This window comes from Triturus cristatus, chromosome 1_2 (genome assembly GCF_964204655.1).
Source record: "Triturus cristatus chromosome 1_2, aTriCri1.1, whole genome shotgun sequence".
Lineage (NCBI taxonomy): Eukaryota > Metazoa > Chordata > Amphibia > Caudata > Salamandridae > Triturus > Triturus cristatus.
In genome coordinates this window covers 666,938,635-666,966,155 of record NC_140580.1, presented here as the reverse complement: position 1 = coordinate 666,966,155, position 27,521 = coordinate 666,938,635, and the positions used below count along the sequence as shown (strand labels likewise).

The window sequence follows — 27,521 nt, the reverse complement described above, 5'->3', positions numbered from 1 at the left end:
CAGCTTGGCGATAATTTGTTTGTTGCTTGCGCTGTAAAATAATACATTCTGGCGCGCGCGATCGCCTTACCTGAATCCCTGCGTTCGCCGACAAGTTTTCTTGATCCGGTCGCGTTCTCCATGAGATGTTGGATTGTTTTTAGCCATTTGCGCTGTCTCGCGACAGTTCGCGCCCGCAGTGACGTCATGTGTCGCACGATCACGTCTTTCTTCTCGCGATCATGCACCGTGAGACAACTCAAAACAAGATGGCCGCGCCCGCGAGCAACCACATGGGTAAGTTGGCAACCCGCAACCATGCAGAAAATCTCGCGAACATGCGGGAAAAAAAAATCCGCATCTTCGCGATATTTCCGCTTGTTTGCGATAATTTTAAACATTTTCGCGATAATTTGCGAAAGTGGATTTCGCAAATTCCGCCCACCCCTACTTTAAATGGTGTTTTGTAACTGTTATGTGTGCGCTTAATGCAGCGCAGATAGAAGTTGCAAAATGTCATTTTTTTTAAATGATTGTTTATGTGCAGGCAGGGGCACCTTCCTGCACATAAACAATCAATGGTGTTTTGCTGTTTCCATGTGTGCTGCACAACGCAGCACACATTGAAACAGCATAAACGAGGAGAAATCAAAACATTTCTCCTCGTTGCGCCAGGGTAAGACCGGGTTTTCCAGTGTCTTAATTTTGGCACTGCCCCATATTTACGCCACCCTTGTAAATATAGAGCAGCGTCAAAATCAATGGGTGTTGCGGTGGAACGCCCACCGCAACACCCATTGCTCTCTCCTTTCTCGCTAAGTATAGCTTGAAAAGGTGCCTTATTTACAAGGCAGCGTTAAGCCACATTAAGTGGTTTAACAGTGCCTTGTAAGTAAGGAGAAGCCCCTATCACCACCAAAACGTCATGAAAAGTGACATTGTGGTGGCAATTGGGGCTTGTAAATATGCCCCTGGAGACTGTTGACAGAGTAGAACCAGGGGCTAAACATGAGATGCGATTACGAGTCAATAGTTGTGTGACATCACTTACGCTACCTTTGGCATTTTGATGAATCGACATCCACGTGCAGCACTATTAATGGTGCAGTATTTTTTTAAAATGTTTAAACTAAAACATATGTTCTCGCGGTGCTTTTCTCATCTCTAGAATTTGAGCCTCAAACAATTCTAGCTTAAACGTTTCACACTTTTGTTTTCTCAGAACACACGCACCAGTAAATTCACTATTGACAGGCTGAGTGGTGTGCTGCGGATCCGAGCTGGAGTCACCTTGGACTATGAGAAATCACGAACGCATTTTATCACCGTTCTGGCAAAGGTGTGTATGAAGTAGAGGTGTTTACAGCTAGCAACTTATCCTATCCTCCTCCCAGAGTATATACCATCTAGCTACATCAGGGCCTCAATACAGCTGTGGGAAGATCCCAGCCAGTATCCCCACCATTGAATCCAGGAATTACAAGTAGGAGGCCACAGGATAGGGAATACCCTCACCCTGGAACATGGGTCTCTTCTACTGAAAGTTTCCTTCCAGCCTTCACAGAGAAGTCTCTGAGCCTGTACTTCCATAACGTTAAATGCAGGCACAGAACTGGCTGAGGCGCTATTCATTTAAGGGATATCACTCCGCCTGACTCATAATGAGATCCAAGTGGTATGTATGCATATTTCCTTACTAAGGTTGTAGAAAGTAACAGCCTTAGTAAACCCTAACTTGTCTATTGGGCAAACAAACGTGTGTATAGGTTGCATTTAGTGATGGTGATTTTCTTGGAAGATTCATTGGTCTGCACGGCCACAGCGGGTGGAGCTGAATCTCTTCTAGTCTGCTCACATGCTTTCTTGGAGATCATTAAACAGCTTAGATATCTGTTCCTGATGTGTCAATTCCAGGACACATCAATGTTATTTTACACTCTTAAAATGTTCTTGAGTTTGTCTATGTTATTTTGTGGAATGTTGTGTTATGTTATTGAGATTTGTAGAGAGATGTATTGCCATAGTATGGCTTTGCAGGGCTATGTCAGTAAAAGTAAATGTAGCCACTAACATGTGTATTTAGAATAGGTGCACACAAAAAAAAAACATTTTCCCATTTATTGGGCCATTGCAACAGACTACATTCCCTGTTACTATATTAGTAAAAGGTAACCAATGTGGGAAAACTCATCACTGATTAGGTGTTACAATGTTTTCATTCAGGAAACGTATCTACCAATACTCACAAGGCCTATTCAATGTCATTTTATCTCATTGCACTGATTAAACCTCTTGGCTCATGATTCTGGTTAAATAATTTTCTTTATAACCAGTACATTTGAGAAAGCAGTATGCCTATCAACATATAAGCCAATGATCAGAAAATAACATGGTATTTATTACCATTGTTGAAGGAGGGGAGGATCATGATTACCGTCTCATGAGAGGTGACCCTTCTCCATATTCATTAATGGTGATAAATGACATATTGCACTCTGTACATATTCTATTAAACTCCCAGATATATTGGCCTCAAATGTTATGAGGTATTTCTGATACATGGAGTGAATAGAGTAGTTGATGAAACAATATCCACCTAGCATAGGACCTTTAAAAGGTAGAGTTTCAAGATCTAATCAAACATGTGCCAGATATTGCTGATATAACGCATGTGAACTCTCTGAGTAGATCCCAGAAAGAGCACTTGAGTCATCATGTTGGCAGAGAGTGGACCAAGAAATTAATTGAATATTGTCAACTTAAACCATCATATCAGTTTCAGTCGTAGGGAAAGCCAAACTCAATATCAAACATTGGTCCAGTCTGCGAGATCTGCTTGAAGGTGCTTGAATGTATCTTATCCATTCTAGCTAAATGAGTTGAGGGCTCATTACATTCTCATTCACTGTTTCCACTGAGTCAGTTGTAATGCTTTCTTTTAACGTGTCTGTACTCCAGGATGGTGGCGGGAAGCTGAGAGGGAAGTATCAGGTGTTATCAGCCATTACCACGGTCACAGTGAATGTTGAAGATGTTCAGGACACGCCGCCTGTTTTTGTAGGCACTCCTTATTATGGCTACGTCTATGAGGACACAGTGGCGGTGAGTTCCCTAGGCTTATATTTCCACACATGTATATTGTGCCGCACTGTCTGTATTAATCCAAAAAAAGCCTTTGTGCGGCAGAGTGCACTGCTAGTATGGCATGTTAGTAGCCGTGTTGGACTGCCAGGTGGCTGAAGGTGCAGTTTTTTCACAAATGACGTAACCTGCATACAATTATTGGTACACTTTATAGGTTTTCAATGCAGGGCCTGCTTTAAAAGTAGAATTTCTGTCTGAAGATGGTTTTGAGACTCTCTTTTGCTTGTAAATGTGGGAATGATTAACAATATTTATCCCTCGTTTGGAACACTTGACAACAGTCTTAAAACTAGGACAAAACCTTCTTGAACTTGCCATTGCTTCTTTATAGAGTGGTATGGTGAGGCATTTATGAAGGAAAAAATGTGACACTTTAATATAAATGCAGACGATTATCTACCTGATATTTGTGAAAGTGAGGGCAGATAAGGTGCATGATTTGGTGGCAGAAACTGCTGACTTTGGAAGGTTCTTCAGCCTCATATTGGTTCTACCACATGACGTAAGTAACCTCTTAATTTCAAATTCCCACTGAGCATCATTCTAATGATGGTGTTTATGTGATGCTAATAGTAGAGCACTCTAATGGTGTGCCATTGAATTTTACTTTAAGAGCCCCAATCAATGTTATACCAGCATTTATGCAAAGCTATGCTGTCATTACTCCATGAATAACTACTACTTGGGCAGTGGCGGCAGGTGATTTTTTAAAGTGGGAACGTAAAAGTTCTTTCCAACTTTCATGGCATGAGCGAGGAAGCCACATGGTCCTAGGGTCAGAACTGCACAATGTAAAAACAGAAATCCTGGGAACAATGGCGTCCTCCCCATTTGACCAAAATGGGTGATCCTAGGCAAATATTTTACTTCAACAAGCCTCACTTTTCTTCATCATCATGTACGAGAGCACCTTAAAATACACAGGTTCCGGAGTATATGCTCTGTAGAAAGACATGTTATGTTTGATTTTTTCAAAAATAACGTTGTTTCATGTTAATGTTGCTTCAAGTATCATAAGACTCTAGGCCACATATATGGCAGGGACATCTTAAGGATGTTTAGGACCTTGGGCCAAACATATGTTTTTGGGGAGGCTCTATTCAGAACAGTTTTGAATTTGTGTAAATTTTAAATGTGCCTACATCTAATATTCATGGATAGTGACGTGTTTTTAACTCTGTAAACAGCAGCAGCAGCTCACTGATATTACTGCAAATAACCTCTGCGACACCCTCCCATTTCTCATATGTGAGGTCCTGTTTTGATCTAAGATAAACCTCTTTTAGGGATGTTGCATGAAACATAAACCCAAAATTTACTGGCAAAATGTCTACAATAGACTCTCACATGTCACCTACATCCATCAAACATATATTAAAGGAAAATGGTATTTCAAACAATCTACTAAAGAATTATTCAAGGTCATCAGGGCAAGACTCTGCAGAACAGAGCTGGCTTTATCAGGGTACCCCTGAAAGGCTGGTGCGCTGGACCAGAACCCACTTTGTCCATGCCCTGAAACTTCTCTGATATATAGGTCCATGACAATAGCTGTGTCATTAAAGCGGTACACAGGAATGTTCTAAATTCAAGTAAATCACGTTAAAAATAAATAAAGCATTTCAAAAGACAGAGCAGACCAGGACACTCATTCATACACACACTACACAGTCCCACAAATCAACGCCAGTCAGAGCTTTTACTAAAACCCCTTCAATTTCTTCACACGGCGGCTAGAAAATTTGTAGGGCTATAAGTTATAGTGCAGCATCTAGGAGCCTCAGATTTTATTAACATGACCTCAAAGAAAAGGATAAATGGAGAGGTAAAGCGAGTTTCCTTACCTGAATATAGTATTTTGCTCCGCTCCATCCCTAGCTGGAGACATCCCTTCAGCGGTTCGCTCTTCCGGCCTCTGGGCCCATGTGCAGAGGTAGTCAAACTTCTCTCTCCGACTACTCTGGCCCTCCTCAGCCAATCCAAGCACTGCTCTAATGCTGCATATAATGCAAGGCAGTGTGAGGGTTGGCTGGGGCATGCAAGCACAAATCTCCACTGAAGACTGATGGGGCTGTGTATTTGCTGACACAGCTCCATGTCAGCCTTCAATGTGGAAGCGTGTCAGGTTAGCAAGAGCAGCAATACTGGCCAATCTGAAATGCCCAGCTCAGCTTCAGCTGCAGTTGTTCCACCAACCCACTGAGAGCACCGTAGCTCCACCCCATAACAAAATAAAATGACTGGAGGGCGTACGGGCATAATTTAAAGTGCCAAATGAGCCTCGTAGTGGCTCGCAGCACTAGGGGGTCAAGGCCCCTGAGCCCCTGTGAATGAACTGTCGCTATACTTGGGTCAACCCCACCAAGGAGCAGGACATGTTAGAGTAGTGAAGTGAGCTACTGCAATTCAATTAGGCTTGTCTGCTACTGCATTACTCTAATAGGGCACTGATCCCACAGTGATCAGCAGACAAAGATTAGTACACAGACCATCTGAATCTATTTTATCTTTGATGCTTTTTTTTATAAACAACAATTTAGATAGGCCACTGAAATATAATGCAATATATTCGAATGATAGAGTGTGCATGGTGCCGTGTACATGTAGCATCCTGTCCTCATGTTTTATTCAAACTGGCCTTGTGGGTTTCTTATTATACGAAACTTGCATAATGTGGCAGGTCTTCTACAGGATGCTGTTCATTGTTCTTCAACATAGTGTAAGACTCTGTTAGGTGTCAGGTGATTATTGTCACCATGACCAGACCATACCATGACACAATTGTATGTTGTTATATCATAGTTGAAATATGGGCAAACAAAAATAATGCATTCACATGATTGACTACCCCAATATGGCCAAGGTCAGAATAAATAGATAGGTACAGATTACTATTCTTATCTGCAACTTATCTTACCCTGCCGATACATGGTAGTTGATATTGTGGATGCAATAAGTTTGCACTTTGATATTTCAACCATGATATAGTAGTATAACACCCATGGCCCAATTAAAAGTTGGTGGTAAATGATTAACAGTCTTTAAGTGGGAGCCTTTTTGCCTGCAACCTAGTGAAGAGAGTGCCCAGAGGCTCTTTCTTTGCTTGATTGCACCCTTGATTGCCTGCTGCAGGTTCAACAAATGAGTAGTGCTTCTGCACATGAGAACTGGAATTCCCTTGGCCCTGGTCACCCCTTTATGTATTTAGCTCCTATGTTTGGTTGTAGAGTGCTCCATAAGGCTTAGTGCTGGTCACAGCTCTTGTCTACTCTTTTCTATACCTATTCCCCTGCCCTTCTTTTATAATTTTCCCCTGCAGAAAACACTGTAAAGTCAAGTGGACACGTCATGATATAAATCATGTCCTTCACAGAAAGAGGAGAAAGATCCCTTTGCGTTGATTTCTTCTGGACTATGCCAGGTCTGGCAGGCCTGTCTGTGGCATTTAAAGAGCAATCCTTATAGAAAGTCTGTGCCAATGGCATGAGCAAAGCTCCACAGCTTGGACAAAGGCAGAGATACCCATCTGCTGCTTACTGTGTTCTCATCTGTTGATGAAACCTGAGACTATCAACTGCATCTGATAGCCCACAAGTTACCAGGTCTGCCTTACACATCCATAGAGTGACAGCTCTCATGCTGCCTGATTGCAATGATGCTTTGACACATCTGAAGGAAATTTACTTTTAGCTGATTGGCTCTCTTCAAAGATGTGGGACCAAATTCGGATTAGAGAGACCAGTTGGTTGGATCCAAAATGCCATTGGGCAGAATATAAGCTGAATACTTTCGCTTATCCAATGTTTATATTGTATGTGGAACAGCTCTATATAGCAGGGTGAAAATGCTGGAACCCGAAGTATCAACTTGAGTAATTCCATGGAGGTGTGGGGAATACATCTCAGGATGAAGGAACATACTGTGATGCTTCAATCCTGAGAACATTAGGAAATAGGCTGCCTGGTATTTAGAGGATGAGTCTAAGGGCCAGCGTATTGCTGTGGTGATTTTTGGACGCAAAGACCTGAAGGCCCTCGACTGGTGCCTAGGCTGTTTCAATAATCAATAGCACACACAACCCCAGCATGGGTGCCCTTGTTCCTCCTTGCCCTTTGCTGCCTGTTGGGGGTGTGCAAGTGATTGTATCCATAGCGTGAGAGCACTGGTGCCTCTGTAGTCATTGGTGCCCATGTGAACTTTAGCAAGTGACTGCATCCTCAGAGTAAGGTATCACGTGCCACTGAAGGCACCTTTGCGCCCACCTGTAAATAGCATTGCCACATGATCTGAGGATCAGTATACTTGGCAAAGATAGCACATATCTTTTAACCCTGATACCAAGGTCACTGTGCCTTTCATTGTGATTACCTTGTTCATTTGTGCAAAGAACTACAGCTGCTGATTCCACCAAACATTGTAGGAAAAGGGAAGAGGGTCTGCGATCAGCAAGCAAAGGGCCTAGGCAGCAAGACCTGAAAGAGCTGTGTGCTCCATTTGCCATATTAAAATATATTACTGTGACAGTACCTTAGTTAACCCTACCAGTGCTTAGTTTGTAACAAAAGAGCGCTAGAGCACAAAGATCTGTTCAGAAGCCTGTGACCGGTGCAATGAAATGTTGTGCCAAATACCAAGGCTGCAAAGCCTAAAATCTACATCATTCCTTCTTAGATCACTATCAGACACTCCCTGCCCTTTTTCTTACAGGTTCCTTCTTTCTCTCAGTGTGACGGTTTTCCAGTCTTTACCTTCCTCTTTGTGTGTTGTTCCCTCTCTTGCTCTCTGTAAACGTCTAATGCCATAAAATATGTGATGGTCACCAAAAATGAGTGTTGGTGGCCCCCACTGGCAATCACCAGCCCCCATTAGGCACTGAACCCGATGGTGCTCATTGGTTATAACGTTTGGGCTTCTGCTTCATACCCGTATCCCTGTTTCAGAACGAATAGGCCAGAAAGAAAGAGAATAAAGTAGCGAGTTACTGAGATAGTTATCACAGTCCTTAATGTCCCATGATGCTTCCTAAGTAACGAAGCATATTTCCATAATGTAAATAAACCCATATTTCTGTAGCAAAAGAGTACCACTGCTTGAACAGCAAGGGGCCTATTTACTAATAGTTCACGCAACCAAGAGCAGCAAGGCAATTTGCTGCACGGCGTTGCGTGGATGGGGGAGAGCTGAAAACCGCCATATGTGCCAAGATATTTCACTATTTAGCTCCCTCTATGCGCTGGCACACTTGTGGCTACCTAGCCCTAATGTAGGCACTTTTGAGTCAAGGTGCAAGGGTGCAGCATTACAAGCAGGCACAAAAACAATCCTTAGAGGCATATTCCTCCTTCTATGTGTACTGAAGAGGAACTAGGAGAAAAGAAGATATTCCTCCTCATTACACCCCTGTTGGGTAGGTGCACCATTTTGGAGCAAACCCAGGTTTTCAAGTCTTTGTAATGCTGGATTCGCATCAAATACATGGGTGGATGCACTGGAACGCCTGTGCTTCACCTATGTAACGCCTACCCGATGCAACGTAAGGCCTTACTTTGTTTTACCACCACACAGAGCCACATAAATCAACTTTGCGTGGCTTAGTGAATGTCAAAATGGATGTTGTGTTAGGGTTGCGCCACATAAATGAATCAACTCTGACACATCCTTGAGACGAAATCCTATTAATTCTGGGCCCACGTTTATTCAGATTGACACATGCACTGGCTGAACATAGTCTTCCACCCCAACCTTGATTGTTCAACCTCCTTAACCCTTGAAAGTCAAAGCTCAAAGAGTAAGTAATTGGCATGTCAGTGAGCTGACGGAGAATCTGACTTAGCTGGTTTTAAGGACAATGGCAAAACTAGTCACATGGATTATCTAATTTCTATGGGGTCACACAACCTCAGAGAAGTGTCCTGACTGGATTTGTATACTACACCTTAAAAATAAGTATTAATTTACTAAAAATGATCAGGGAACCCAAAAGTGTTTTAGTGGTAGAAATATTTATTCTCCTCCAGGCCATCACAGAAGTTATCAAAGTCTGGACATATTTGATGTCCTTTACTCATGATAAAACCTTTTCTAGCCATACCAAATAGAAAATAATTTAGAAGTATATAAATAGGAAGCCATCCTGTTCCTATCAAGCTAAATGACCATGACTTCCTAAATTCGTTATCACTTTTGTCAATTCAGTGTTTGGACTTTAAATTGAAAACAAAGAAGGTGAACACCAGACAATCCAGCATAATACAGGTGATACAACCCACAGAATAATTATGCTCAGGGACTCCTTTACAGAAGAGCATTAACTGGACTTTCACTAAAAAGTTTAATGACCTATCTGTCCTTCTCCGAGTTCTGCAGCCCTATGTTGAGAGCTCTGGATGGCTAATAGAACCGGTAGTGTCAGCTCATGGTGTACCATGTGCAGTGTTGACACCGCTGAAAAGAATAATGGATGGCCACCAGTTCCAGGGTGAACGGTCTTCCGTCATTTTCAGTTGAATCGAAACAGAGCGATTGCCATGCACGCATTGTGGCCCCGAGTGACTGCCATGCAGAGAGAAATGTCCCAATATTACATAGACACATACAAGGTGGGTCACTTGGAGTGGATTTCCACTAAACACATATGATTGCAGCAATTCTAACCTGCCGTATGGACTACGCGAAACTGCTACTACAGAACTGACCCCAAAGCATAGCTCCTGTCATCGTGACAGAAGCTGTCCAGATTAAATAACACTCAGTGCTGTGGTAGCAATGTCGCAATCCTTCCTCCACCACTGTGGTAGAAGATTGAAAGAATGCCTTCTGTGGATTGTAAATTAGGCTCAAAGTACTTCAATGTACATACTTGTAAAGCACCTTCTCATTACAGTCTGCAAAAGAGGAAATATATTTATGTGTTGTTGAAGCGTCTTTTTTGCACCCCCTTGAAATGTGGAAAATGTACCCCCCTATCTGATCATGGAAGGACGCTTGGGCCTTGATTACCAGTGCCGTATAGGCTCCTATGGACCTAGTAACAGGAGTGGGAAATGTTGACTTTTCACTTGTAAGCTTTGCTGAATCTCCATGTACAACACGGAAAGGAACATGCCTGAAACGGCACAGAAACATCAATTCCCACAAGCTATTTATCAAAAACTACTAATCCTCATTATTTCTAAATCCTATAGGATAACCAGGAGCCACATAACAACAGTTTTGGGGTGGGGAAATAAGGGGGATTTTAATAGACCGCTTATAAAATGGGCTTTAGGCCTGTCTTTCCCATCAGTAGTTTTACATGCATTTCAGGTCAGGGACCTATTTTTTATTTTAATTATAGTCTTTTGGAAGGGTGGTATTATAACGTGCTCTCCTGCTTCAACTAGCGCCTTCAGAACACCTTCTTTACCAGGAGAGTCACAGTCAAGCCAAGCAAATCTATTGCCAAGATGGGCTAGTCAAATATTACAATAATGGGCAAGGAGTTTGGAGGCATATTAGGAAGGTGGGCTTTCCCAGCTGGGCCAGTTGTGCGCTGGTTTTCATTCAAATGCACAATCTAAAGTGCATACATTTAGCTTGGAATTTCCGAAATTTATTCAGCCTATTAAAAACAACGCTAACATCTTCATAATGATGATAAAACTGTAGGCGGTCGAGAGGAAAACTAAGGGCCTGATTAACAAGACCCATTCGCCACTGGAGCTTCACCTTTTTTGACGCTCTTGTGGTGTAGAGCCATTTGCCATATTTACAAGGTAGCGGTAAGCCTCTTAACATGGCTTAACGCCACCTTGTAAATATGCCCCAAATTGTGTTTGTATCTTGTGTGTTCATCGTATATGCAGGATAATGAACCAATGATATGACTTGGCAGCTGGGTGGAAAAGCCATAGTGGTATACACTAGAGTTAAAGACAAAGAAAGCATCTTTACGGTAATTCAAACATATTTAGGCCACATAAACTGACCCGTGGCCTTCAGGGTGCCATCCTCACCCCCCTCTCAATTCACCCAGCAGGATTCAACAGGCTCCAATGGCAGTCTCCACCCATGGGACGTCTTTCCACAGACCATGAGACTCGAAGATCACTTCCTGTGTTTCAGTAGAAGACGTAACACAGCATGTTCCATTTTATTTTTGTGAATACCACGAAGACGTTTTCTGTGTTCCGAACCCCCATGGTAACAAGCTTGTGATTGTAAACAAGTGAAATCCCCGGCTCTGTTCTGGATGATAAACTCTCTCTTCATGGTCTACGTAGCCCAGAACGCGCAAGAGCAGCTATGTATCTTTTGCAACCTCAGTACCCTCTACTCAAGACTTTTAGATGGTGTTACTGTCTCCAGTTCTAGCCAGACTAGACTTTGAAATTGCATTACTCACAGGTCAAATCAAGCCTTTGGCTCCTGGAAGGAGGAGTCCTGAATACTAATATCTGAACAGAACAGAACTGGCCATACCTGTCCAGTTCTAAGGGTCATATCAGCAACACCCGGCGATAATTATCGCTCAGCGCTCTTAGCGTGAGGATAATTATCGCCGGGTAACGTGGATTTTTATCGCTGAGATAGCGTGCTATTAGCAACGCTTATCTCCTCAGCGATAAAAATCCTCACGCTAACTGCCTAACGTGAGATTATCGCTGGAAACCCAGCGATAATCTCACGTAGAGTGGCGTTAGCTTGCTGATAGGGACTCACAAACTTAGCCATGATATCCACCTTCCACAGGATATTATGGCTAAGTCAGTCCTGAAGCAGGCGTAAGGAAAGTAGCGATAACAGGGGTTATCCCTACTTTTCCTGCCGCTATGCTTCATAGCGTGGGGCTTGATGATAGGAGAAATGTCGCTTAGCAACATTTCTCCTTTCGTGTTAGCTCAGGGAATGCTCACTTTGCATCTCATTAGAGATGCAAAGCTGGGCGTTAGGCATCCCCACGCTAAAGCAAGGTTTCACGCGTTAGCGTGGCCTTGCTAATTAGGCAATAAAATTATCGCCGCTTTTCGGCCGAAAACGGCCGCAAAATCGGCGATAATTTTTTATCGCCTGCTTGTAAATATGCCCCTAAAATCTCTAAACTGACACCCACTGGAAAGAAGAAGCATTCTTAGAGATGCATACATCACACAAAAAGCTTCACCATAACTCTTCAACTTACCTAACATGGGAAATAAACATCCGAGGTAAAAAGCTGAAAGTACTTACTCTAGAAATCCCTAAATTTAAGGTGCAAAAAACTGTCAGCACCAATCCTTCTGTGGTGCTCCGCCAGCAGTAGGGCACGGCATTCCCCCAGTATTCCAAACAACAACCTCTTACAGTGCCATTAGAAAAGGGATGAAAGAGTTCCTATTTAACAGTTCATTTGATCAGGGGAGTAGCTTGGTCAGTAAGAATGGGCATGTGTGAGCTCCAGATTTTCCCGACAATAACGCATAATGTAAAAATGCATTTTAGGACAAGCAACACGCATGAAAGGAGCTGAAGGGGCAGTGTAAAGGGAGACAAATGGGGATTGGTGGGGGTACTAAGTGAGAGAAAACACAATATTTTGTAAAATAATAAAAACAAATGTAGTACTTTCTAAAGAGATGAGTGTGTGTGTGTTTTTGTCAATGTGTGCATGCAAAAATTCCAGGTGAAATCTGACAGACAGCTCACCATACCCGACTGAAACCACCTGTACCCAACTTTTCATTAGAAAATACATTTATCAGGGGGGTGTAACACTCCAAACATCCCCCTGAAGCTACCCCCTGCCCTTGATGCACTGAGCAGCAGCACCTGCGCAATCTGAGCACATCCTATCTACTTTGAATAATAAATATCAAATAATTAGTTGAGGCACTTTTTATGCCATTGCCAATATACCTTTGGCACCAAGAAACACTCTGGAAAATCATGATTTTTTAACTTCTCTTTAACTTTCATTTTCATTACACCTGCGAGCTACTAATGGGAGGGTCTGCGTCTAATTTAACTTTTTGATCAATATACATTTTACCCAGTCCAGGCATTGCTTGTATTTACTCAATGTCTGTGATTGTTTCTATGTGGAGCGTTCTCATGCCAACTGAGGGGGGTTTATCTATATGACATCTGAAAAGCAGATTCTTACATCAATAAGTCAAAGTCTACAATTACCATAGCCACTGATCGTGTTCTACACGTGATAATATAAAAAACAGGACTCCAATACTATTGCAAAACATGTTCTCACCCAGGGCCGGCTTTAGTGCTGGTGGCGCCCTGTGTGACAGTGTTTGTTGGCGCCCCCCCAATGACCACCTCCACCACGGATTCTCTCACTAGCACCCTTTAACAGTGACCAAATCACCATAACCACACTCTCTCAGATGCATTGAATTAGTTATATAGCGCCACTCATACCAGTGTAGGGAGTCCGAGCACTTTGCATCACACACGCATTACACAGAGACAATCAATCATACCTGTGTAAATCCGTGTATAGGAAATGTTACATAAGCCAAAGGACTGAAAGTGTAGGAGTCACATGTCACCCATACTGGTAGGCAGTATAGTTTAAGAGTGCTTGGTGTGGAGAAGCACAAACTCAGAGTCCAAAAAGAAACAGCATAGTTGGGAGTTTACTTTAATTATAAGAATCGATTTCTAGCCAAATTAACACTTTTTGCAACATTAATCAATGTTCTAATAATGTATACTTTGCGGTGTGTATGCAGTTCTGGGATGAAAGCTAATAGCTCACTATTCTATATTAGGACTTTAAGTTATAAATTGCAAGTAACAAAAGGGTGTCTCTTTTGAAAGCAGTAACCTGCTGATCTGTTTACATCATACGCACTCTGTAATCTACTTGGTGCACTTCTTTGCAGGAGGCATATTAACCCTTTGCACTAACTTCACCTAGGTCAAAACCTCAACTTTACAAAACACTGATCTCTCTCCAGGAAGGTAATTAATCACACGAGTTTTCTTGACATTTCTGTGAGGCCTGGTAATTGCCAGCAGATAGAAACGCTGCAGCAGGTGCTTCAAAAGCATAATAAACTTTCAAACACAGCGCCCCCAGGAAGCCAGCACCCGGTGCGGTGGCACCGGTCGCACCGCCCTGAAGCCGGCCCTGTTCTCACCAATAAGTTATACAAAAGCATTGCTGGAGAATAGATTTAGCATCCGGTTGCTGTGTCCATCAATCTCAGCACCAAGATGCCCATTTGGGGAAACATTGAATGTGACAAATGTGATTGGATTCGACTGATTCGTATCTCTCTTACACCAGGGGGCTGAAATCCTCACAGTTACAGCCTATGATGGAGACCGAGGGAACCCAAACACCGTGCACTACACTCTGCTAAACGGTGAGTGAGCATGGAGACCTCCTTTTGCATTGCATGTGCTGGAAACACATAGATTGTGATTTTTTGGGAAAATTCATATTTGCATCTTTAACTTTTGCTATCATTCAAGAGAATGTTTAGTGCAAGATTAATGGAATATCTCTGCTTTGCAACAGGAAGTGATGGATCTTTTGCAATCAACAATGTGAGCGGAGCTATTTCAGTCTCGAAAAGCCCGAATCAGCTCCAGAAAGAGATTTATGAACTGAAAATTCAGGTACAGTAAAAAAAAAAACAGTAACTCGTATTACTGGTATTATGATTATTATTCTTAGCAGTAGTAGTAATAGTAGTAGTACTTGTAGCAGTAGTAGTGATAACAATAATAATACTGTACTGTGCACTGCAACTGTACCACTAACAACAAGAATGACTTAATAAGATTAGGAAAACTATCCCTAATGGAAGAAGCGCTTCAGACCCATTCCATTGAGAACTGTGATAATGCAGGTTATTCTTAGCTTTCTGAACTAGTTTTGCTTCTGTAATATTGTGTTTCATCCACTTCTTTTCAAATGTTATCACAATTTTATGAGCTTTACATCTAACAAGGTTGAAGTACTAGTCATTAATCATGACGTCTCATCTAAACTGCATCCTTATGCAAGTGCTATTCCTACTGATTTCATGCACTATATCATTTAACTCTTCTAGAATCCCTTTTAGCTCACATGTGTTTCTTACCTACTAATTATAGTGAGTATGAATCATATGTAGCCAGAGAACGAGGTGGACAGTAGTTAATTGAAAGTAGGTCCGTTGCTGGTAAATTGCTACTCTAATGACTTTTAAAGCAATTTTAGAGCCCTTTTACTTCATTTTTGTAGTCTGTACATATCTCTTTGTCTTTGCAACTTTTCTTGATCCTGACTTCTTGCACTTGTGCTTCTGAAGAGCCGAGAGGCACCTGAATTGTTATTGACCAGGAGCACAACTAGACCTGAACATTGGAGGAGGGGTTGGGGGGGCTAAGACTCCCAGCCAGGGCTGTCTCGAGCGCTGGTGGCAGCTGTTACAACAGTCTTTTTTGGCACTCTCCTCCCCATATCCTCCTTCTCCATGAATTCCCTCACTGCCACTCTGCAACAGTGCACCTCGTCTCTCCATAGCCTCTCTCTGGCGTACATTTAATTTTTTTATAGTGCTGTAGTCTTACTCTTAGTTCACTCACACTCAGTTCTGTGATCTGCATAGTACACATTATTTGCAGCAGGCACATTAACCCTCTCTGCTACTTTATGATGAGCTAAAACTGCAACTAGACACAATTCTGAACTCTCACTAGTAGGAACTTTAATCACCAGAATTATCTTGATATTTTTATTGTCGCCTGAAAACTACCTGATGCACAAGGAAGTTCATGTGCTTTAAAATCCGAAATCATTTTTAAACACAGGTTCCCCCCCCACCAAAGTCAATGCCTGGTGTGGCTCCACAGTTGCACCACCCTAAAGCCAGTCCTGCTCCCAGCAATGGGGCAGGACAAGCATGTCTAGCAATGGGGTGAGAGCTACCCCCATACCCATTATATGCGGAAAAAGATCTATGTATGTGGTGGGGTGTGATACTTCCCCCAAATTCCAGCAAGCAATACAAGTTAACAGATTTCTTGTAACTGATTTAAGGTAGAGTTGACTTCTTCTCTGAGGTATGAATGAAGAAACATTTATAGAGCACCTGGTTACCCGAAGGCATCCCACGCTGGACAGACACTAGGATCAGTCAGTAACACATCATGGAAAGAGAAAGGTTTTTAGCTGTTTACAGAAGTGACAGTGGTTAAGTCGAGACCGAATGAGAAGGGGGACCATATTCCAAAATTTGCCAATGCAGTATGAAAACATACAGCCTCCATATCTAGTGCATTTCACTTTGGGAACTATTAGCAGATGTTTGCCCTCTGATCTTAAGGTTCTTTGTGGTAGATAAGGGTGAACCATAGCCTGGACCAACCGAGATCCTTTTAAAGTCAGAGATTTATGTGCGATACACATGGATTTGAAGTGGATCCTCTCCTGAATGGGAAGCCAATGCAGTGAGGATAAAGCAGATTTGGCTGAGGAGCGTTTCGGGATAGTCAGCAGAAGCTGTGATGCACAATTTTGCACCGTCTGCAGTACTTTAATGGTGGACAGTGGAGCTCCAAGATATATGGCATTCGCTTAGTCCAACCTTGACAGGATAAGCGCTTGTACCAACAGTCTTCTGGCCAAAAATGGAAGGATGGGAAGGATCCTCCTGATCATCCGAAGAAGGCCGTAACAGGTACCTGCGGCTTTCCGCGCCTGTTCCCAAAAGTCAAGGTTGGCATCTAAAACAATTCCTAAACTTTTTATGGATTTTTTTGGGGTAGGTGAGTGTCCAAGGCTACCAGGCCACCAGGAATCTATATTCAGAGGGGTTGCCTTACCAAGAAGCATAATTTCTGTTTTAGCTCCATTGAGCTTCAGATAGGAGGCATCCATCCAGCTGGCCACTCTTTCCAGACAGGGCGTGAGAGCCCCTCCTGAATTGTCGTTATTGTTCAGAAAGACGACTAACTGAGTATCATCCGCATAGGTGACAATCTGCACCCCAAATGGGGTAACGATGCTTGCCAATGAACTCAGGTAGACGTTGAACAAAGTGGGACTTAATGCGGAGCCCTGAGGGACTCCGCAGTAGAGAGGTACGGGGTCGGAGGTGCAGTCCTCTACAAAGACTCTGTCTTCCAAAGAAGACTGTAGCCATTTCAGTACAGCAACCCCAACCCCAATAGCTTGGAGTCGGTTGATCAGGAGCGAGTGGTTAATCGTGTTGAAGGCTGCGCTGAGATCTAGTGAATAATTGCAGTGCACCCTCCGTTGTCTAGAATCTTCCTGGATTCTTCCACAACCGACAAGTCTCAGTGCCCTGTTGTGACCTAAAGCTGGTCTGAGAAAATACAGCAAATCATTATTTTTGAGGAAACTAGATAAAACGGAGTTTACATGTTTCTCAGCTATTTTACAAACACCAGGAAGCAGGGATATGGGTCGGTAATTCGGCCAGTCTTCCGGGTCCAGATTAGGCTTCTTCAACAAGGCCTTGACCATTGCCCTCTTCCACAGGGGAGGTACAATACCTGTATGGAAAGAGGCATTGATCAGATCAACCAAAGCCGAAGAGATAGTCTTCCTGATTTTAAAAAGAACAGTAGGAGGGACAGGGTCAGAAGGAGAGCCAGATTTAAGATGAGTTAATATTTCGACCAAAGAGGACTCATCTACGAGAGGAAGTTCTTCCAGTAGGGCTTGTTCCTGAGTTGGATCAATTTGGTGGAACAGCTGCAAATCTCTTTCCGTGGGCAAGGATTTGTAGATGGTTTGAATTTTTACTGAGAAGAATTCTGCAAGCTGATTACACCAGTATTGAGCATTGTCTAAAATTGGTAAAGGAGCAGTAGGTGTCAAAAGAGATTTAGCAATCCGAAAGATTTCCCGCGGAGAATTAATCGCAGATGTTATTTTTTTCTGGTAATAATTACTTTGTGCAGATTTTATCTCTACTTTATAGCATCTAATCGCTTCCCTATATTTAACTCTATTAGTGGATGAGAAGACTTTTATCCATTGCCTTTCGAGTATTTTACACTCTTGCTTAAGCTTCTTATGCTCTGGAGAATACCAAGGATTTTTCTTCAAACCGGTTTTCATCTGTATCTCCTTTTTGGGCAGAATCGTATCTAACGAAGACTCTAACCAACTATTAAAGATGTCATTAGCAGTTATAGGGTTAGGATGAAAGGTGGGTCTGGTAATTTCCAGTTCATTTTCCCACATATTCCACGGTAGGGTTGCCCAGGTACGAATAAACTTCTTTGTGTTCTTCACTAACGGTTTTGATTCCTGCCTGACCCACGAAAAAGGGAGCAGGAAATGGTCAGACCAAGGAAGGGGAATGGGTTGAGAAGCAGTCAAGGACTGGATGTTAGAAAAAATAGGGTCTAACAGGTGATTTTTATTATGTGTAGGTCCAGGGACTTTTTGAATAAACTGAAAGGTCTCTAACCCCTCAATAAGTTCTACTATTTGAGGATGTTGTGCCTTATCAAAATGAATGTTAAAGTCTCCTAAAACCATAAAATTGGGTAGGGAGCTAGCCAAATTGGTTACACTATCTATCAAAACTTGACAGAAAGGAGCAGATGGCCAGGAGGGCGATAGAGTAAAATACCTGAGAAGGTAGTAACTGGGGATAGCTGAATTGAAAACGAAATGCTCTCACAATGAGGCATAGGACTGCTTGAAAACTGACATTTAAATTCCTCCTTGTAAATAATGGCAATACCTCCTCCACGACCGGCCTCTCGGTCTTGCCTCTGAATCATGTAATGGGGAGGAAGAGTTTAGGTGATGACATAATCCATATCTTTATCTAGCCAAGTCTCAGTGAGAAATAAAATATCTGGCATTTCATCTTCCAATAAAATATGTGTTCCCAACGCGTGTTTAGAGAGGGAGCGGCAATTAAGAAGGAACATTTTAAATTCCTTTTCCTCCACTAAGGGTTCAGGCCTGTCTTGAGGGAGATCAGTTCCAAAGCCACAACTAGTACATCATAGGGGGGAAGAATCACAACACATAGAGTGTTTACAGTTAAAGTGAGATCCAATTTTAAGACCCATAATTTGATCACGTGAATAAGCGAGGTTGGCGCCCGTAAAACCGGCAGGGGTCATGGCCCCTGGGCCCGTCCAGGTGCGGACGGGCGCAGACGGGCTTGCCTTAGGCGCGCCTCCGTCGCGCCCACGGCGCGCCCACTGCGCGGTTGCGTCATCGTCTCCTAATGACTCTGAGTGCGCGAGATCACGTGGGGGGGTTCAGGCCCGATCAGGAACAACTAGAGCGGTGACCCACACCGTGAATGGCCAGCCTAAAGGAGCATTGAACACAGCTCCAGTACTAGATGTAAATACAGTTAAAATGGTTAAAAAGGCCGTATTTCAAGATTAAAAACACTCCACTCCAAAACAATTCCCAGCAGTTTCCCTTCAATTCCCTCCAATATTACTTAGAAAAATAACGTCCTAACGCGGTCGCGTCCTCGGCTCCTAATGATTCCGAGTGCGCGAGATCACGTGGGGGGGTTCAGGCCCGATCAGGAACAACTAGAGCGGTGAACCACACCGTGAATGGCCAGCCTAAAGAAGCATTGAACACAGCTCCAGTACTAGATGTAAATACAGTTAAAACGGTTAAAAAGGCAGTATTTCAAGGAGGGAGGGAGTTGTCTTCCCTATGAGCTCTGGCAGACTATTGTCCCTGTATGCAGGCTGGATGAACAAAGTTCCATATATGAATGCAGGCTTAGAGGTTTTAACTTGTTAGTACAGAGTCAGAGGAGGAAGTGCAAGGTGAGTAGTGTGACTCCAGGGTGAGTGCTGTGTTTGTTTGCGTGGTGTGAGTGCAGGGTGAGTGCTGTGCTCATGTGAGTGAAGGGTGCACTGTGGGAGTGTCAGGAGTGCCTATGTGAGTGGACAGTGAGCGAGGTGACAGTGTGAAAGTGGGGTGAGAGCAGTGACTGTGGGGTGAGTGATGCAACATCTGAGTTTGGGTGTGGGTGAAAGTGCAAAGTGGGAGGAATTATTGCATGGTGAGTGATGTGCTTTTTTGAGTGAGAGTGACAGGTGAGTGAAGTGTCATGAGTGCAGGGTGAATAGTGTACTCATGTAAGTGCAGTTGAAAAGTGTGAGTGCATGGTGAGTGCTGTGAGTGCAGTGTGATCACTGTGAGTGCAGGGTGAGCGGTGTACTCACGTGACCACAGTGTAAGTGGAGGGAGAACGGAGTGAGTTCATGGCAAGGGGCATAAGTGCAGTGTGGTTGATGTGAGTGCAAGGTGAGTGGTATGCTCATGTGAGAGCTGGGTTAGAGGAGAATTAATGTTGTGAGTGCAGGGTAACAGCATGAGTGCAGTGTGATCACTGTGAGTGCAGGGTGAGCAGTGAAAGTGACAAGTGTGTGGAGTGTCATGTGCGTGCAGGGTGGGCGGTGTGCTCGTGTGAGAGCAGAGTAGGAGGATGGTGAATGGCGTCAGTGCATGGTGAACAGTGTGAGTGCAGTGTCATCGCTGTGAGTTAAAGGTGAACATGAAAGTGAAAAGTGAGCGGTGAGGATGCATTCCTAGACACCTGGTGTAACTCAGCATAGTATTAACGGCTGGTGTAGGGTTTCAGATATAAGCTTAAGGGAGAGGGGTTGGCACCGCAGCATTACACTAGGAGCCACGACTGGATGGAGAAAATAAATAATGTGCTGATACCGCAACAGTCTTTCAGTTTCCTGATTAGTGTTGCCAGCTGATTGGATTTATACCAGCACCACCAGTATTTTGATGTCCCAGCCATTACAAAAATAAGCAAAATCTCCTAAAGCCGGTATTTTTAGCACTTACTTGTGCATACTTCAAACAGGAAATATAAATAGCACATTTAAATGTTTTATAGGGCTGCATTAATGATTCATAACTAATAATTAGAGGAAACTAAGATAAAAAAGTAACGCTACAAATGAATGCATACCATTTTATTTACAGCCTTATTTAGTGTCAAGGCAAGGCCCGTACAGACTCCATAAAACAACAACAAATGGTTGGTATTTTTCTCTAGGAAAGGTGGCATCCCTACTCCTGAGATGCCTTTTCACTAAATGTATTCTCCCATTGTGGCACTAAAAATAAAATTCAAATGTAAGGAATAGAGTGCGGACCCAGGGGTACTGACTCGTGAAAAAGCACTGAGGGCCAGATGTAGGTGGCAGAATTTCAGCATCTGTGATCGCTATTTGGCTGCGAGCAATGTAGGTGAGTTTCAACCTACTAGCAAAATAAGGAATCGCAAAATTGTGATTCCTTATTTTGCTCTTGCATTTAAGGAATCGGAAATTGCGATTCCTTAAATGCAATGTAAGTAGCACAAAAGAAAGTGCACTTTAGCCTCAAGGAATCCCCAATTACGACCAACTTCAAGTTGGTGGTAATTAGCAATTTCCTTTAATAAAGCACTTTTTTGCTTTTTTCAAATTACCATGTGGCCCACATTCATGCCCTAAGGGCATGTATGTGCGCCACATGTGCACACATGCACATTTCAGGGGTGCAACAGGGTGTCCTTTTAACACCCTGGCATACTTGAAATAGCGCCCGCTATTTGCCATTCTTTAATAGCGAATCGCAAATAGTGAATATCTTCTCATTCATTCCTATGGGCCTCCTAGCCCATAGGAATGAATGGGTAGGTAATCCTTATTAACTAATCTCAATTTGCGATTCGTTATTAAGGAATGTTAAGGAATCGCTAATATTTTAGCGATTTCTACCTACATTCAATTTTGCGAGTCCTTAATAGCGAATCGGTAAAATTTGCTATTAAGGATTCGCAAATTTGATTTTACCTACATCTGGCCCTTTGTCTGGTCAACCAGTTCTCAAAGGCATGTAAATGGTCTTTTAAAGGGGAGGACCTGGCCTGGCAGTTCGGACTGGACTGTTCCCATTGGGCGCCGGCTCAAGACTGATTTGCATATGGCTGGGTCCAAACTTCGATGGCATGATGAGCAAAAAAACGATGGATTTAGGCCCAGATCTCTGTACTGGGGTGAATGTATGACATTGTTCTGCATTCTGTCCATCAATAGTTCTTTTTGCAATGGTCTTTTAAAGACCTGCAAATAACTTGGGTGTGGCAGAAATAATACTCCAGTCGCTGCCCTGCTGAGCCCACAGCAGTTCAAGCTGAAGCAGTCCAGGCTGAGACGCATGAGGGGGTGCTAAAGCCCTTTTAGCTCTATGGGCGTTGCGCTCCTGACATTTACCAAACTCTTCCTTCCTGCATCAATCTTCCCTATCCCACCCCGTCTCTGATGGATAACGTTCAACCACTTTTTATCTCAAACTTTTCTTTCTTTCTATACCCGTCGATGGATTCTTCCCAATCAATTCCCATGCCATGTGTGCTACTGAATGACGAATAATGGAAACACATTAATAAATACGATCACCTATTGTTTCTGAAACACTGGTAATAATGCGACATTGCTAATACTGTGTCAGTGGAATAGTGACCTCTAATGACATAGTGATGATAGTGAGACAAGAAGAAACAAACAGCTAATGACTCATTGATACAATTGGGAAATTGATTGTGTTGATCCATTAATACTGTTTAGCCACTGATAATGTTATTGTTATGTTTAACTCAGACACTTTAATGATGCATGTGGAGAACTACCTAATTTTTGTTATGTCATAATTAGGGGCATATGTTCAAGCCCCTATCGCCATCCCAACATCACTTATATTGACGTTGTGGTGGTGATGGGGAATGCGCCTTATTTACAAGGCAGCGTTAAGCCCCTTAACGTGACTTAACACTGCCTTTTAATTAAGGCCCCCTTTCACGCTATGGTTAGCGTGAAAGGGATGTGCAGTGGATATTGCGGTGGGCGTTCCACCGCAACATCCATTCATCTTGATGCTGCCCCTATGCACATGGGTGGCGTACATAGGAGGCAGCGCCAAAATTAAGACCAGGTAAAACCTGGTCTTAAGTTGGTAAAACGAGGAGAAATGCATTATTTCTCCTCTTTTTTTTGCCTTGTGCAGCACACATGGAGAATGCAAAATGCCATGGATTGTTTATGTACAGGAAGGAGTCCCTTCCTGTACATAAAAAACCCTTTAAAAAATGCTATTTTGTGACTTTCATGTGTGCTGCATGAAGCAGCACACATGACAGTGACAGAATGCCATTTTAGGATTGTTTATGTGCAGGAAAGGACACCCTCCTACACATAAACAATCCTCCCCTGCACGCAGACACCCTTGCACTATCGTGCAAGGGTGCCTGCATTGGTGCTAGGTTGCTAAACTTAGTGCCATCACAGGGGGAAACGCAAGGCTGCACCACATTCTTGTAAATATGATGCAGCCTTGCGTTTCAGAAGTGGCGGAGACAGGCGTTGAGCCAGGAAGGCTAATGCCTCTCTCTGCCACTCCCTTGTACATATCCCCCTTAGTTTGATCATTTACTTCACCAAAAGTGCTTGAAAAATGCACAGTTTGTCTGACTCTTAAAAGGATTTTTGGTGTCTCATCCTTAATCTGTTATGAAGAAACTGCACTGGCAGGTCTTAATATTTAAACATGTTTCTCAGTAAATCCTTCTTGGAAAGTAAAGTCTAACATTTTGTATATTCAGTCAATTGCTCATGTCAAAAGTACTTTGAAAATGTAGGTATTCTTGCTTCTTGTACAAAAACACTATTTTAGAGAATATTCCTCCTCCATAGTAACTGAATGAACAGGAAATGATAATGGTTTCAACCAATATATTTGGCATCAATACTTTTGTTTTCCTTTATAAACTCTTTTAAAGAAAGGAACCTCTAATGTTTGACTTTACCTGTGTCTCTAACCTGTTTTATCTGTTACGGTGGTCAGAAGTTCTGTTCAATTGCAATGCGTTATGTTATTTAATAAAAAGATTTTGGGGGACTGGACCCGACTTGTTATAAATGCGGTAACTGGACAGCCTGCGGCAAACAGGTGCTATAAACATTTCTTAAACTAAAACTTAAAGGGTCTCTAAAGTATATATAGGCTCCTCTGTAAATATAAGTTCCTTATTTCACACACCAATCACCAGTTATTGAAGATAGAACAGTAAGATTTCATCATTAAGACATGCATAATATGAACCAATAAAGGGCAGGTAATATGGTGGAATTTACGTCACACAAAGTGATCATTCCCTTGTCCTTTGTTTTCTAACTCACCAGGTAGAGGAATTGTCCCCCGGAGGTGATGTAGTGGCCCATGCTTTCACAGTAGTGACAATCAGGGTGGTGGACCTCAACAACCACCCGCCTACATTCTATGGGGAGAACGGGCTCCAGAACCGGTTTGAGCTGACAATGTACGAGCACCCACCAGAGGGAGAGATTCTGCGGGGCTTGAAGATTACTGTCAACGATTCTGATCAGGTTTGTTTTGAACAGTCATTATTCTGGATAAGACGTCCTTTGTGGAGGGTTTATGTTATTTATTTGTTATTTTAATATTATTTTTAATTGTTGTGAACTTGCAAGAGCATATGAAGAACTTGCTCATTTCTTTTGTTAAGATAACATGGCATAATTTTGGAATGCTATTAGAAACAAGAGAGTCTCGGCTTCCAGGCAGAACAAAGAGATTTAAGCATGGAGTCAGAGTTATAAACAGAAAGCGTGTTTCACAAAATGTTGTACATCACCACAGGGAGTGATTCACAAAGAGAATCATAAATTGACTCTTGCAGAAGAGCACAGTTTTTTTTTCAGTTTTTTTTCATTTATTTCTTTATTATCAAATTGCCCGAAATGACATACATCATAGTGCGCCTACAACCCTGAGGCCGGCTATTGTACCACATTACGTCACAGCAGCCCAACAGCTTATCCCACATCCCGGAGGCCGGGCATCGCTGCACCCCAAGTTAGTCCCGTTGGGTGGTCTTACAGTATTATAGCAGTATGTCACAGCCTGTATACACTTCCCGCCTGGGGAACAACAGTTTTCACTTCTAATCTAATCAAACTCCCCCAACCCCCTCTCCATCCCCCCTGCCCCCCCAACATTTAGGCGTCCGAACAGATCTCCTCCAATAATGTCAATCCCAGTTTCTACCAGCTACCAGCTTCAGCGGTCCACCCGTACTCCACCCTCTGCTACCTGCCAGTCCCTGGCCACTCCCGCTCTGTTATCGCCAATCTCCCCACCCCTCACTGCCCACTGCCCCCAGCATTTCCTGGCTCTCTGCGCACAAGTCGGCTCTCCCGTTGACGAACGGTCACACCCCCGGGAGCCTACTGCACTGCCGCTCCCTGTTCCCCCTCGACTGCCGACTCCGTGCCCCTCTCCGATGTTCCCTCCTTCCCGTTGAGGCGTTCTGTGTATAGTCCCCAGAAATTTTTCGGTCGGCTGCGCAGCGGGAGCAGCTCGCTAAATACCTCCGTCTGCGTGCAGCAATACAATACATCCCGGGCCCACTGTTCTACCGTAGGCAATGGGCCCCTCATCCAACACATTGCCACCCTTCTCTTAGCCATCAGCAGACCCATGTCAACAATTTTGCGAACGGCTCTAGGCAGCTTCTTCGAATAGCCCAGCAGAGCTACTGCCGGATCTGGGTTAAACTCTAGTTCCATCAGTCCCCCCAGTTTGCGGAAAATAGCAAGCCAGAACCTATATACCTCAGGGCATTCCCAGGCCAAATGGATAAAGTCTGCCGTGGCGTGTCCACACCGCTCACACGCGGCATCTTCTCGCAGACCGTATCGGTGTAGTCTGGCCGGCGTATAATATACTCTATTCATGTACTTAAAATGAAGTAACCTGTGTCTCCCATGGAGTGATATCCTACGTGTGCCAGCGCAGCAATACTGCCACATGGCGTCGTCTATTACCATCCCAAGGTGCTGTTGCCAGGCCAGCCGAGCCTTGGGGTACCAATGTATACGTTGCTCCATAGTTATCTTATAAAGTCGAGATATTAGCCTGCGAGGGCTTTTGTGCTTGATGATATACGTTAATTCCGGCACCTCCGGGGGCTCTGCCATATCGTCCCCCAGTTGCTGCCGCAACGCCCCCTCACTCTATGAAATTGGAAACGCTGCAGCCGCGTCGGGGCTTCCGCCCCTGCAGCCACCTCATCCCATGTTATCACTGTGCCATCCGCGAACAGGTCTCCCATCATGTGCAGGCTAAGTTCTTGCATGGCCCGCACCACACCCTTGTCCCTACAGGGAGGCAGCCATCGCGCCCATTCCACTGGCATTGCTGGGGAATACAGTAATGCCCCAGCCGTGTTCCGTAGTATACTATCCCAAGCGTGCCTCGTGGAGTTCAGGGAGTCCAAATAACCTGTACGGCGATTGGGTGTTTCAAATAGAATCGCTGGCAATGGGAGGGGGTCCGCAAACTACCTCTCCAGTATAAGATACGGTACCGATTCCTCCCCGTGAATCCAGCTGTGTGTTTGCGCTCCCTGAGCCACCCGATAGTACAGTTCCATATCAGGCGCACCGAGTCCTCCCATATGGTACGGCAATGTGAGCACCTGCCAGCTGACTCGAGCCTGTTTGCCCGCCCATGCCAACTTCAATAGAGACCTACGTAGCCTATCAAAAAATACCCGTGGTAACACCATAGGTAGATTAATGAACAGGAAAAGGAAGCGAGGTAGCACAACCATTTTCATGATTGATATCCTGCCAACCAAGGAGAGTGGGAGGCCAATCCAAATCTCCACGTCGTCCTCAAGTTTATCTATAGCCCTGCCATAATTTTCCCTCATTAATATTTCAGGGTCCGTGTGGAGCCGTATCCCCAAATATCTGACCGCTTCATCCGACCACTGTAACGGGTACTCCATCGCAAAGGGGGTCGTGGTGGGGGTAAGCGGAAAGGCAATGGACTTATTCCAATTCACCTGCAGGCCCGAGAGGGCACCGAAGTGCACCACCTCTCGCAGCACCGGAGCTAAATTACTCTCTGGGTCGCGCACGTACAGCAGGGTGTCGTCCTATTTTATAGGTGGGGAAATTCACCGCCCTCAGGCAATGGGATTCACGCAAAGCACAGGCTAACGGTTCGGCAACCAGAGCGTATAGTATCGGCGACAGCGGGCAGCCCTGACGCGTTTCCCTGTAGATGTGGATAGCCTCCGTAACGCGCCCCCCCAGTCGTATCCTTGCGCTCGGCGCTGTGTACAGAACCCCCATCATTCGCAGGAATACCGGGCCCAGGCCCATTTTGGTCAACACCTGACTCATGAAAGGCCATTCAACTGAATCGAACACCTTCTCCATGTCTAGGAACACCGCGAGTGCTCTAGTGTCCCTGTGAACATGCTGCATGGTGCCGAAAACTGTTCGTAGATTATAGGTTAAATTCCTCTCTGGCATGAAGCCCGCCTGCTCCGGAGCCACAAGCTCCGGTGTCAGCAGCGCAAGGCGCG

General features: G+C 43.8%; 1 protein-coding gene across 2 annotated transcripts in view; it reads left to right on the top strand.

The window, feature by feature from the left end:
• The window catches only part of CDHR1 (cadherin related family member 1), a 428,602-nt gene that overhangs the window by 241,525 nt on the left and 159,556 nt on the right, over positions 1–27,521 (top strand). For both annotated transcript variants that reach the window (XM_085608499.1, XM_085608507.1), the window contains exons 7-11: positions 1,202–1,318; positions 2,938–3,081; positions 14,390–14,468; positions 14,624–14,724; positions 24,304–24,507. In XM_085608499.1, the coding sequence (XP_085464625.1) occupies positions 1,202–1,318; positions 2,938–3,081; positions 14,390–14,468; positions 14,624–14,724; positions 24,304–24,507 (645 nt within the window). The remainder of the gene's footprint in view (positions 1–1,201; positions 1,319–2,937; positions 3,082–14,389; positions 14,469–14,623; positions 14,725–24,303; positions 24,508–27,521) is intronic.